Raw genomic sequence first — 14,675 nt, 5'->3', positions numbered from 1 at the left:
TCACTGTTTTTGGAAGTGAAGATTACAAGCAGTTGACATTCACTCTATGGACAAAACAGTAAGTAAAAAAAGAAAAGAAAAAGAAAAGCTGGCGCACTGCTTGGGACTGAGTTTCTGCTGCAGTGAACAAGGAGGGGAAGAATGACAAAAGAGTGACTGATATTAAAAAACAAAATTTTCTAATATATAATTATAAAGAGAAGTATCCTAAAGTACTGTCCATGCCAATTTCTACCATCACCATCTGTGATTATTGATTAGCTTTAGAAGGAAAACTACAATGACACCAAGGAAAAAAATGTAAAAAAATGAAGAAGAAAAGGCAGCCTAGCTCCCTTTGATGGCTTTAGGCTGAGCATTCATACTGAAATAGCATCTGTTCGATGGTAGGCCTCATCCACTAGCATACTTATTTGATCCCTACCTATAAGAAAAAAGCAGATGATGGGTAGATAACTGGATGCATTATGTAAACTAACGACAAGAGCATTTTAAACTGAGAACTATGTTTGATACTTAAAGTAGGAGCATTTCCACATGAACAGTGTAAAGGGATTGGGACTGAACAGCTGTGTTGCCATAAAAAAAAAAAAAAAACACTAGTCAGTGAGGCTAACTGGATGAAAAGGCTTCTATTTGCTAGGGTGCATAAAAATTGGACTCTGGATCAAAGGAAGAAGGTCATGTGGTTTGAGTCCAGATTTATACTGTTCCAGAGTGATGGGAGCATCAGGGTAAGCAGAGAGGCAGATGATGCAGCCACCATGCCTTGTGCCTGATGTACAAGCCTGTGGGGGCAGTGTTGTAATCTGAGGTTGCTGCAGTTGGTCAGGTCTAGGATCAGTATCATTATGTGCCCATAGGTTGATGTCAGCTAACTACCAGAATATACTGAATGACCAGGTTTGTCCATCAATGGATTTTTTTCTTCACTGATGGCACGGGCATTTTTCAAGATGACAATTACAGGAATAATGGGGTCAAATTGTGAAAGAGAGCATGAGATGATTTTCACACATGGATTGGCCACTACAGAGTCAAGACCTGAGCCCCATTGAAAATCTTTAGGATGTGGTGGAGAAGGCTTTGCACGGTGATCAGACAAAGTGTATAATGGAAATGAAAACGTATATAAACAAATAAGATGCTAAAATCACACACACACACACACATATATATATATATATATATATATATATATACATATATGAGGAAACAGGTCAAGTGAATGAGCCAAATCCAACCAGGTACATTAATGACAGAGAGCAGAAAGCAAGACAGAACTAAACATGACAAGACCATAAAAAAAAACAAAACCAAAAACATGGATCATGACATACTTGCCTATAGCTGTTCCATTTGTGGTCAGAGTTGTGCTTTGACCCACATGTAACTGCCTAAATTAGGAATTCCCATGTTCCTATATCACACTAATAAAGTGGATGTGGGGAGATTCATATCCCTTGCGTGATAAGAAAGGTCAGATCAATTCCTCCACCAAGCACATACATCTTCATTTAGCAGCAGCGATGTAAAGAGGACATCCCATCCCTTTAGAAACATATGTTTAAATAAGTGTACAATTGTTGAGCATTTAAGCAGGGGTGTGTTTAGTATTTATTGGCTGGAGTGTTGACATACTTTTTTTTGTTTTGTTTTCCACATGAGATGAGGTTTGGTACACATAACTGCCAAGCCATTAACAGAGTCCCCTTCTACCTCAGGCAATCCTTAAACTCATCAGCGGGGTAATGAGACTTTTGAGCTGGGAGATGAATTAACTGGCTGATTTTCTTGTTTTTATCCCCCACATACAGAGTAGTTGAATATAATAATGGGAGCAATTCAGGACTGTGATGTATGTGGTGTGACCACGAGACGTAGAAACAGTTTAGATGAAGAAAATCGATTGGCTGGAACTGTAAGAGACAATGAGGTTCTTGCATTAATCAGGGGACAAAAAACACGCTGGGAGACACCCCAGCAATGAAAGTTGTGATAAAAAAAATGTATGCACGCACACACACGTTAATTAAAATAAAATGAATGCAAGCTGTTATCAAAGAAGCTAAACTCATTTTCAGAAATATACATGTGAAGTGAAACGTAGATGAAAAATTATTAAATTGTCGTGATACTGATGCTGCCTTCATGACGTCTTATTTGTCTGGGTGGCTTTGCAAAGAGGATCATTACAACCTTATGTCGGTGCTTCTGAGAATTCCTTATCCTGTAAAATTCCAGATGCTAAAAAAAGGGTGGGTGCAGTTACTATTTGACTGGTTCTGAAAAATTTGGGGATCAGAAAATAAGGTGATGTTTTCAAAGTAATAAATCTTATCCAAATGTTAATTTTGGGCGAATTATGGTCAAATTGTGAAATGTTTTTATCTCTTAAATTCAACTGATGCAGCCCATTTACTCCACCTTGCTGACAAGTGAGACAAAGGACTCAGTGACTCCATGTGAAGGGAGGAGGACACAACATTCAGCAACTTCCCCAGGCTAACAGACGGTGTTTGTTCTACATGTCCTTGGTTGGGCTCAACAACTTGGAAATTTTAAGCTGAAATAAGACACTCTGAGCTACCAAAGGCAAACTGTCAACTAACAATGCACAAGAGACATCTACAGTTAGTGGAAAGCACAGTAATAACAATGCAAACACTACCTTCGACAACAACCCATCCCACAAAGTAATTAGTATTTACATTCATTTGCAGAGATACAAAATGACAAGAAATGATAATATAACAGTAAATATAAGTGCTGCTTTCTTCGGTGGAGAACGACAAGAAAAAGAAAAAAAAAAAAAACCCTGACAAAACCCACCCTAATCCAATTCATTACTTTCTCAAATACTTGTTTGGGTCTACTTTCTTTTGACTAGTTTTTTTTTCATAATCTCAGAAAGAATTAACTAAAAATATTAAGCTTAAACTTCCAGAAACATGGGCACCAAGAACTGTAAAAGGCATACAGTACATAGGGTGTTTGTGCTGTTTCCACGCAGCCCAAGGCAGCTTCATTCTGCACTCCTGTTTAGCCATTATTTATGGGGATTTTTTTTAGCTCCCAGCCAACGTATTGCAATAACAACCAGCTTTAGGCTTTGCCGAAAGCTGCTGTTGCCCTGGATGTACGGTTCTTCTACATGAATATGGGCCATCAGCAAAATTAAATTTTAACATTTTAAAGTACCAGGAAGAAGTCTGTTTAACATATCCTCAGGGAATGATTTTTTCAAAATAATCCAAGACTTTTCTGAAGGCAAATGCAAAATGATTTTTCCCCTTGTGCTGCATTTAGACTTACTGTCTCTATGTTGTCTGGTTTGAGAAGTAGATAAAAGCTTAAATAAAGCAATACTTTTAATGAGATTTCTGCTTTGTGTTCAGAAAGTCCTCCCTCTCAAAATGCAAGCATACAAGATCTTTTAATTTAATAAAGTTCTGGCAACTACAGGTCATTCATCCACAGTAGTGTCTATGAATTATTCTTTATTTCATACAGGGAAAAAGTAATTCATCAGCAAATAAACCTGTTTTAACAGCTTTTGTGTGGTGAAATTTCAAATAATCTATGTCCAGGACAGAAGAAGACAAAGGGCAGCACAGTCACCTTTTAAATGATTGCATGAGGGAGCTGTCAACACTTTTTTTTTTATTCATCTTAAAGAGCAAATTGCTCAAACAGACCTAGGTTGTCTGTACTGGGATCGATAAAGACCTTAATCTTATCAATAATGCAAGAGAAATTTTGCCAACAACTTAAGACAACGGTGTTTGTAATAACTGACCCAAATGGCTACGCTCCTAAACCATGTAAGAAGGATGATGTTTGAGAGAGGCATTAAGCTGAAGACTCAATCTGTGGCACAGAAATTTGTAAAGGCTTTTTCCTTGACATGGAAATATGGACAGACTGTTATCATTACATATGGACTCTTTCAGTTGCAGTAACAAATACATGCGTATATGTTTGACTGCAGGTGTTCAGCACCTTAAGGTAAGGTGAGAAAAAAGGAATGTCCATACTACACATTCACCAAGTCAAATTCAGAACCTCCTTGGAGTAGATCTGCAAGTAATTAATCCCAGAGGTGTATAATCACCATTCAAGAATTTGTATGTCTGTCTGATGTCAAGGGGTTGGAATGTACTAGAGTGTAAACATCTCGTGTCTTCGAGTGCTGTGAACAGTTGACCCAAATACTTAAGAAATTTTGTCCATGGCACATCAGGGCTGTGTACACAGTGATGTTTGTGTCTTTATATGTGACATGTTGTATGAGGTGCAGTTTGAGACATTATTCAGAATTATCCTCTCACAGACACACCTGATATTTAAGTCTTTCACACATTATACTAAAACCTCTCATATATTATACTGAAATCATTCATACACTTTGGTGAAACATCTTGTTTATCATACTGAAATCATTCACACATTATAGTAAAACCTCCCATACACTATACTGAAATTTCCTCTCATATACTAACTGAAATGCTCTTATATACTATACTGAAATCGTTCACACACTTTGGGGAAATTTCTGAAATCACATTTCACTAGTATGTGTGAAAGGAATTCTACTAGTGTGTGTGAGAGCGAATTTCATTTGAAAAGGAAGTCATTTCAGTTGAAATGGAACTCACATAGTAGAAGAAAACAGGAGCGCATTTTCAAAACAAAGCGAAGAAGACGCTGTTGGAGAACTTCGTGACAGATGTGTTGCAAAGACTTATGCTGTATTAATATCTATTCAGTCACCTGGAAGTAATCTCAGTGAAGCAGCTGGCATCTTCAATACTATTCTGGCCTCAGCAGAGACTATTAAGGGTAAACGTGACATCAGCCGGACAACCGACAGTAGTAAGTCTGAATGAGGACATGCTAACTAGCCACCTAGCATAACTCGGCCATTGGGATATACAGTGCTGTAAAACGAAGACCTGGTCAGCACTGTGAGTCGTATCCTGGAGAATTCTCCAAACGCATGTGAAGAGTATGTTGTCCAGTGCCGTCTAGGTCTTCCTTTGACAGCACTGCATATCTTAATGGCCGAGTTATGCTAGGTGGCTAGTTAGCGTCTCCTCATTCAGACTTGCTACTGTCAGTTATCAGGTTGCTGTCGTGTTAGACCTAACCCCTTTAATAGTATCTGCTGAGGCCAGTATTGTATTGAAGAGGCCAGCTGCTTCACTTAGTCATCACAAACTCTTGACCACATTAATAAAATATAACAATCCCTCTGCCATTGAACAGAAGCAACACCTGCTATACTTTCTGCAAACAAGGTGACAAGTTGAAAATGTCCAGGTCCCTGCCACAAATTTTAATATAACACTATAACAACACAGTTACTATCTCAGTTAAGTCAGGTGTTTCAACACTGACTTAAACGCTAACAAATGAAAACAGTAACACAGGGTTGAGAAATTCCTTTATCAAACACTGAGTCAAGGATGAGACAGGGAGCTGCATTTCAGTATAGTATATAAGAGGAGAATTCAGTATAGTGTATGGGAGATTTTACTATAATGTGTGAATGATTGCAGTATGATACATGAGAGGTTATAGTATAATGAGTGAATGACTTAAAATTTCACATGTGTCTGTGAGAGGATAACTCTGAATAATGACTCAACTGCCCCTCATACATTCTGCTGGGACATTACATGCTACCACATGGCTGGCTTTAATAATTAGATGAAAGTAAGCCGTAACAAGCTAATCATTTAATCTTACAAAAGTGTATTGTAAGGATGGTTAGCAGTAAGAAATATAGAGGCTAATGAGGACCATCATGTCTGATCTTTAATAAATGCTAGCTTGTTGGTTGAGATGAATATTTCCCTCCAAAAATGTATGAAATTGTTGTGCTGGTTATACTTATTTAATCTATTGTCAAACATGACTTGATCATCACTTAAATCAGCATTAACATAATAATACATTCAGTGACAAACGTGTATGTTTTTATTTAGTATTCACTCTCTGTAATCCGATTGCTGCTGTCTTTCCATAGTAGAGTCTAGCAGCGCGAGGTTTGTTTGGAACTTTTGGAGGCTCCATGACCCACGTGATCTTATAGCGAAGTCAACGGATGTCGCAACTCTGAGTATATTGATGGCTCTGGGCTGTATTATGTTGATAATTCAAAGTAAAAACACTAACCTTAGTAAAATGGTGACTCACCAAAGAGTCCCAATCTTGTCAAAGAAAACTGATGTTTTCATCTAAACATTTATTTTAAAATCTTGTATTTGTTGCGTATGCAACCAGTAACCCTTTCTATATGAATTCTCAGGTGAGCCACTTAACCGGTTTGCTCAACATCCCGTCCATCTAGGGGACACTTCAAAAATGCTGCCAGTTTTACTTCTGCACACATAAAGCCCAAAATGTTCTTTATATCCAAACCATGGAGAGCCAAAACCAAATGACCTGGAAAAAGTTGCTATAGAAGTTCACTGGGATGTGTTTACAACTGCATGACGGGAAACGTAGAATGTAAATCTGCTGGTTAATTTTATTTTCGTGTGTTGATCATAAGAGCTGCTGCCACTGAAATCACAACTTGGTAAAAAGTTAAAAATATGAAATACTCTTCAGAGATTGAGAATAAAAGATGAAAAATATGACTTGATTCCCCCAAATGGCAAATCAATCTCTGAGCTCTGTGCAATGATGACATCGATTCGCATTCTGTATATTTTAAGAATTTCCACAAATAGTATTTTCTCCTGAAATGACCATTTCTAATATATGTTATTTATATTATGAAATAAAACTAGCATATCTCACAATCAATCCTTCCAATCAGAAAAAAAAGTTTACATAAGATTGACTACACCTGTATGTGCCTCTGCAGTCATTAGAAGTGGGTATTAGTCTCACTGTGTTCTGGGGTGTGCAGAAGTGATGAGGTCCAATGAGCGAACAGAAAAGATTGCTGGCAAACATTTAAACCAAACAAGTCAATATGACTACAGGGAGGCAGTGGATGAGAAGAGGGCAACAATGATATGCAAACGGTTTAATAGGGTGGGATCAGAAACTGCATCTGTAAAACAAAAATGTATGAAGACGAAGCAGGATAGAAAGGAGAAAAAAAATGAGTCAGAGGGCTCCCTAGGTGGGAAAAAAAGGTGTAAAGGGGAAGCTGGAAACAATAATAGGCTGACATGAAACATAATCCCCTCTGTCTGCGATTTTATTGGCAGCCCCTCCAAAGAATGGTGGCTCCCCTATTATGACTTAACACATCAAAATCGCAGCATAGCACACACAGAAAAGGCCACCTGATGATAAACACAGCAGACAGCGTCAGAGGCTTTATCTTCTAGCAGCCTGCAGCTCAACACACGTTTAATTTGGCCTGCAACAATCGATTCTGTCCCTCCTTACGGCTGCTTCAGTTGGTGGAATGAAAACAGACCTTTCGGTAAAGAGCAGGTCTCAGCTGGCATGCCATGTCATGGCAAAGAAGAGGAAAACAGGGATAGCAAGACACTCAGACTGTAGTTGACTATTGAATGTCTTTGCATGTTTTGACTGGCCCAATATTATGTTGAGTCTGTCAGAACTATAAAAAACTATAAATAAAATTGATATCAAAAGTGGCCATATGCTGGAGTACAAAAAAACAGACAAGAACACAATTATGAAGGACAGAAACTGCTAAAATAAATACAGAAATATAAAAAAAATGGCTCAATAAACAAATTGAAAAGCCAATTAAAGCCGCAAGCGGCATCCATCGGGTCCGAGCTGCCTGGACCCCGCCACCCGAGGTCGCCATGACAACAGGTGGTGTAATGCGTTAAGGACCCAACGTATATGAATCCTGTCAAGTTTGGTGCAGATCCCATGTATTCCTATGGAGATATAAGCAAACCGTGTTTCATGGCGAGGGCATTTTTCCGTCGGTTGCCACGGTTACACGCTGTTTCCTATGAGAAAGATTTGAATAGCGTTTGTTCCCCAACTTGTCAGTAACGTTCCCACCAAGTTTGGAGTCTGTCGCACAAATCCCCTCAGACTAGTTGTTTCAAATGGCAGTGAAATCCAAGATGGCGGGCACCCCGTTGCCATGGCAACAGGTGTTCAATTGACTTGTTTGCTGGACTTGGGGTGCAACCAGTATGAATACTGTCAAGTTTGGTGCAGATCCCGTGTATTTCTATGGAGATATAAGCAAACCGTGTTTAATGGCGAGGTCTTTTTCCATCGGTTGCCACGGTAACACGCTTTCTGCTATTAGAAAGATTTGAGGAGCGTTTGGTCCCCAACTTGTCAGGAAGGTCCCCACCGAGTTTGGAGTCGGTCGGACCATTCCCCTCAGACTAGTTAGTTCAAATGGCAATGAGATCGAAGATGGCGGCCACCCCGTTGCCATGGCAACAGGTGTTTGATTGACTTCTTTGCTGGACTTGGGGTGTCACACGTATGAATACTGTCAAGTTTGGTGGAGATCCCATGTATTTCTGTGGAGATATGAGCAAACCGTGTTTCATGGCGAGAAGGCGTTTTTCCGTCTGTTGCCACGGTAACATGCTTTCTGCTATTAGAAAGATTTGAGGAGCGTTTGGTCCCCAACTTGTCAGGAAGCTTCCCACCAAGTTTGGAGTCAGTCGCACGAATCCCCTCAGACTAGTTCGTTCAAATACGATGTGTGTAAAGTGGAAAAAATGGCAAAAAAATGGCCGCACACGCCAAGATGGCGGGCGCCCCGTTGCCATGGCGACAGGTGTTACATTGAGTTTTTTGGTCAACACGGGGTGGTACACGTGTGTGCCGAGTTTCGTCTTCCTACGTTGAAGTAGACTTCCTGGTTCCCATTCATGTGGTGATTTTTGGTGACTCTAGGTGGCGCTGTTGAGCCAATTTTGCATTGAATAGTATGCGGACCTTATAATATCCGATTTGCGCCGGGCTTGACGTGTGTGCCAATTTTCACAACTTTTCATGGGTGTTTAGGGGGTCAAATTTGGCGTCGAAATGCTTAGGAGGAGGAGGAGGAGGAGAAGGAGAATAATAAACATTTCAGGAACAATAGGGCCTTGCCATACTTTGTATGGCTCGGACCCTAATAAATTGTAAAACAAATATAAAAAAAATGTTTTTCCATTGGGGGTGGATGGGGACTGTGGTTTGGGGTAAAGTTCTCTGAAGATTAGTTGTGACCTTCAACGTACATGCGCGGACACGAAAAAGTTTTAATCTCAACGATCTACGCAACGTTCTCTGAACATCACAACCAGCTTTACCAGAACCTTCAGCCAGTTCCTTTGTTAGTTGCCTCTCAGTTACATCATCCACACCAGACAGTAAACAGTCATCAGTGATTGTGGGATTTTCAGCTAAATGACTGACGTGCCAAAGATCCTGTGCAATCTCCTGTTAAAAGTCAGCCACACTGAGTGGCTATTTCTACCCACTCATCTCCCGCCCAAGGACAGCGAGCCTGGCTCGGCTGCACTTATAGCCTGTGATCTGCTCAGTGTTGTTTGACCACTAGGTGAGGATCTGCCCCAAGACATGCCCTGAAAGGTCCCAGAAATAAACACAAGAAAAAATCATTTTGGTGATAATAAAATGTAAATGTAAATTAACATAGAAATAAATACAGGCATTAAAATAAAGGAGGAAAAAAAAAAAAAGAAATAAATACATTTCATCTGCCCAGTCTTGATAAATGTCACTCACTACAGTCAGCCTACTTTCATTAACTTGCATGTTTTCAAGATAAAATGCTGTAGCTCAATAGAGATTTTCCAAAACAGCATTTATTTCCAAGTAACATTTAAAATTGAGAAAAAAGTAAAAGAATGAACAGGCCATGATCCAAGCAACGGCTGCTGTAGGAGCACATTATGCAAATATTTTGGTTATTCAAACTGCATTACATTTAAATCATGGACAGAGAACAGCGAGATGATTATTTAGTTACCAATGACACATTGTGATGCTGTTTTCTACTACAGTACTGCTGAAAGCAAGAAAAACAAAAACAAGAGACGTTTCTGGCGTTAGGATTGTTGTCATTCAAGCAGTACCTCTGGGTGGGCATCTGACTGATCTCTGAACCATTCTGCAGCATGACTACAACCACAAACATACAATCACTTAAATACCTACACATTTTTTAGTGAGGTCCTTCCACAGATAATGAGCCCCCCCCCCCACAAAGTCAAAGCCACATGAGATAAGCCTGTAAACACATGCAAAGACATTAAAACGACTGCATTCTTCAAGATACATGGGGGAAAAAACTCACTAAATAACCAAAAATACCAATTTTAAAGCCAGAAGCTGCTAACTGATCGATTTTTTCAAAGGTTGTTCAAACATCTTAAATCATAATCTGTGAAGCTGACAATCCATGAACATGCACGTGAGGCCAATTTCAACCCTTTTCTAAAAATACTTATATATTTAAAATTATTATTTTTTTTACATCACCTGTCTGCACAATTAAGAGCTTAATTCATAAATAAATAAATAAACAAACAAACAAACAAACAAATAAATAAATAAATAAACTGGATGGGTTTTCTGTTTGAAGAGATCATTATCATTCTTTCAGCTAGAAGAAAAGAGCTTGAGAATGATATCAGATTCATTACATGGGAGAAAAACACTCTGTCATGGCAGTATGCAATATAAAACATTCCCTTCATGACAATTATTAATACCCTACCCAATTTATTTGCAATATCAACCCTCCCTCCAATGAAGGTTGTCCCTCTGATCAGTATGCAGGTGACCTGGCTTCAAATCCTCAATTTCACATGCAAATGTGGTGCAACTGATTTAAATAATATTTGAATATGGATCACACAGTGTGACTCCATATCGCGGAGCTGTAAAAAAAGAGGGTGGAAAATGCAAATCATCAACATGTAAGAGAAAGGTCATAGTCAGGACCTGTTGGATTTATTTTGGAAATAGAGGGCTGGCTGCTAAATTAAAATCATTCCACAAAGCCGGGGGATAAAATTAGAAGAGACCGGCATGATTTACATAATAAAGGCAAACAAACACAATATGGCTCACACAACACAAAACAGGCCACTACTGACATGAAGGTGGATAATCAAAGATACCTGTTTTCATCCTACACTCTAAAATACACCAGGATGACAAATACATGATCTACCAAAATGCCTCAGTCTCACCAATACCCTCCTCCACCTTACTGGAGAGAAACAACTCGACACCTCTGTAGGTGTAATGATTTGTAGATTAGTTCTCAACATTAAAGCTGAAATAACTTCAAAATTCAGCAGTGCATTATGTCCTGACAAGAAAGAAGTGTGGCATTCTGGGAACAAACACCTGGAAGATGACAGATACAGATGAGCGTGGTCTTGGCAGATCCTGCAAAAAGCCTAAGAGCGACAAATAAACGCTGCAATACAGGCAGTGAATGCCCATGTACTGCTCTATCTTTGCTTCTCATGGGGATATAAATCATGAGTGATGGTGGAATCTTCACACTTAGTGGCATGCATTAACTGAAAGGGATACACGGAAGCCAGCTCCTCTGGGCCAAGTAAAACTCTGATGAGCAGCGTTGCCATACCCAATTCAGGCCATGCTTTTAAATTATATACTGATGACAGCTCATGAAAAAAATGACCCAATTTAGTATCCAAAATCAATTCCCTCCCTTGCTGACACGAGGGGGTTAGTGAAAGCTGCCAAGATTCTTATGACAGCATTTCATCCACAGACACGTTTTCTCAAACACCGGTCAATAGAGACAAAGAGTGTAGGAATGGACGAGAGAAAAACAGAGGCGCTTGACCACAATGACTGCCTAATCAGAAAATAGTCTGTTACTTTTCTAAGCAAATAGTATGATGTAATGTTTTTTTTTAAGGTTTGAAAAGGACTAGATATTATCCCATAGTTTGGAGTATTTACTGTTCTCTAAGATTCTTTTGCCATATCTTTATTTTTTGTAAGTACACATCTCTTTAAATTAAAATGACTTCAAATGCAGTAAATTTATCAGGGAATTATTCGCAACTTGTTAGTATGCATATAGTCAGTCAGATTTCAGAACACTGAGCTAACTTTTTAAAAAATTAATAAGCTTTTTTTTGCTGCTTCAAGAATAAAGTGTTGAATCTCAACTGATGTAATAAACTAGTGAAATAAAAGAAAGAAAGGAAAGAAACTTCAATCAGATAACATTTAAATATCTCTTTTATAAATCTTTTGGGCTTTATTTGAGCTTTAAAACAGTTTTTCAGGACAAAAGTAAATGAGTCATGCCTGGACCACAAATCACATTAAGAAATAAGTTACATATATGGTGAAAAACAATGTAGAAAATTTTGGGTTAAATAAAAAATTGTTGTACAATAAAATGATGCCATGCTGACATAGGATTTTAATAAAACATCCCACAAGTACAGAAGATAAATTCCAAACAACTGAAGCATATTCTAAGGTGGATTATGCTTTTTAACATGTCACTATTACAAATCTCTGGACTTTTGATTGTAATGTCTTGATGGTGTCTTATCTGAAGGGTGCAGAGATCACTTCAAAGAACACTCAATTTCCTGCTCATTTAAGAATCATTACTATCACCATAATCTCTGTCATCAGAATAGTTTGATAGATCTGCTATCACGAGTCGCTCCTAGACAACAACTTCAAAGTTTTTTCATGTTTGGTAAACTGTCCATATCGGTTTCACAGTTCTGTTGTTTAAACATTGTCGGTACAGGTTGAAGGGATTGTGCCTGTCCCACCAGGTGTTATAAGGTTTAAAAGAGAATAAAACCACATTTTTATTTTGTCCTAGTCAAATCTGGAAAAAAAAAAATGGTAGTTGAATAGCTAACTCACAGAGGCGTGCAGTACTATTATACTGATTTGTCAGACTGACTATGTTAAGGCATTTCTACATTTTGGAAGTTAAAAGCAGTAAGTGAGTGATCAGCTGCATGGTAACCCTGGGAACAACCGCTGTCTTTCCTATACATGGTGAAGCTGTAGTTTAGGAATATCCTGAATGACAGCAGGTTGTTTAAGGTGGGTCTAGGAACTGTCACAGTGTTGGAGAAGTTCCATGCATCTCCGAAGACTTTTCTTCTTTTGATTATAATCTTTGTCAATTTGCACTCTTCAAACCACAATGTTTAGTGTAAAATGTGGTTATCCATATCTACCAACCAACTTAGAAGTAAAAATAAAGTAAAGTAAAATTAAAAAAAAAAAAAACTGTCAATAAAATGCTTAAAAGTAGTTGTTAATCCTCATAAATTCTAAGAAAAGTGCCAATTATTTTTATTTTCAAGGGTGGATATGTCTTAGGCAGAAGTTGGTGTGGTGAAAAAAAAAGAAAAAAAAGAAATGGAAACAGCATTTGAAATGGAGCTTCCTTGTTCACCTCAGCTCATGGAACACCCTCCGCATGGGAAATGGTCGAATGTGACAGGCTGAATTTCTAGGCTGGCAAAAAGCATTATTCTCACTCCTGGTCCCATTGTCAGCCCTTATTGAAATCTGCTGTCACAGACTGGAGCTGATGCTAAGCAGGGCTGCTGGCCTCCCTGCATGTGTCTATCTCTGTCTACATTCATACTGGCTGGCCAAAGCGGTGATGTAAGAAATCAGAGGTGGAGGAAAAGTGGGATAGACAGAAAGAACATAAAAAGAAAAACGGGGGAAAGAACAGTTGTTATAGTCTCACAATGAACTACTCATCCACCATGAACTACGCACAGAAAAAAAAAAGAAAGAAAGAAAACAGAAAGGAAAATTCTCTAGAGCTCATCACTCATCCTGCGCTGGTGAACCTGGACAGGTCTGTTTCCTGTTTCTAATATTCGTTATGACAGACTGTCCATTTAAACAGCTGGCCATGCTGATCCTGCACCATTATTTCAGGGTTCAGGTATGAGTTTACCTTAAGCAACCAGGAAGAAAATAGTTGCAGTTCTTTGGGCATTGTTTATAGGAATACTATTAAACTTAAAGATGTAAATTCAGTCTTCACAGTAAGTTTTAAAAAGTGGACTGACATGTTTTACAGAGCAAACTGTAGGATGCAGCAGGCTATGTGGCAATTCCTGTAACAATGCTTTCATTTTCCAAATAATGAAGCTGGTGTGAGGCTGAAACTGTAGCTGCAACCTGTAAATAATTGTAATTTTAATCTGTCATTATTTGTTTATTACTGAAGCCTACAGGTTCAATAAAGCAAGTACATCAGTTTCATGATGAAGGGTTTTTAAATGCAGAGCAGAGTTTGCTTGGTGCTTTGGTTCTGGCCGAATAATGGAAGGAAACAAAGCCTCAAGTCATGTTCAGCACATCAGGCTAGACAAAAAGTATGAAAGTCAGAAGACACACACATGATGAACTGGACACATATTAAATGTTTTTGTTCTTTTCAGTGGTTTTGTTGAAAAAGTTATATTATTGAAAAGGAAGTATTTACATGCTGCTGACCTAAACACAACATAGTATATCTTCTGAAGTTAACTTTAAATATTTTGTTGGTCAGGCAAGTTAAATTTAATTCAAAGATTTAACTGCATTTACCACAGAAAACAAATAAATAATAAATATGCATCACTTCAGCTGAAATATGATAATAAAGTTTCTTCTACAGATGATATTTTCCAAGTTTCAATACTGAGTTC

At 38.4% G+C, this 14,675-nt stretch overlaps 1 protein-coding gene across 7 annotated transcripts in view; it reads right to left on the bottom strand.

Annotated features, from left to right (window-relative positions):
- Positions 1-14,675, bottom strand: part of diaph2 (diaphanous-related formin 2) — a 367,693-nt gene that overhangs the window by 117,349 nt on the left and 235,669 nt on the right. The window contains exon 26 of one of the 7 annotated variants that reach the window (XM_041989583.1): positions 348-424. The exons of the other annotated variants lie outside the window; for them this stretch is intronic. Within the exon in view, the coding sequence (XP_041845517.1) occupies positions 360-424 (65 nt within the window). The 3' untranslated portion in view covers positions 348-359. Of the gene's footprint in view, positions 1-347; positions 425-14,675 lie in introns of those variants that run through there. 7 annotated transcript variants of the gene reach the window in all.

This window comes from Melanotaenia boesemani, chromosome 7, assembly GCF_017639745.1.
Source record: "Melanotaenia boesemani isolate fMelBoe1 chromosome 7, fMelBoe1.pri, whole genome shotgun sequence".
NCBI classification, from domain to species: Eukaryota; Metazoa; Chordata; class Actinopteri; order Atheriniformes; family Melanotaeniidae; genus Melanotaenia; species Melanotaenia boesemani.
Note: the sequence above shows the minus strand (reverse complement) of the source record. Positions and strands in the feature narration are given on the sequence as shown.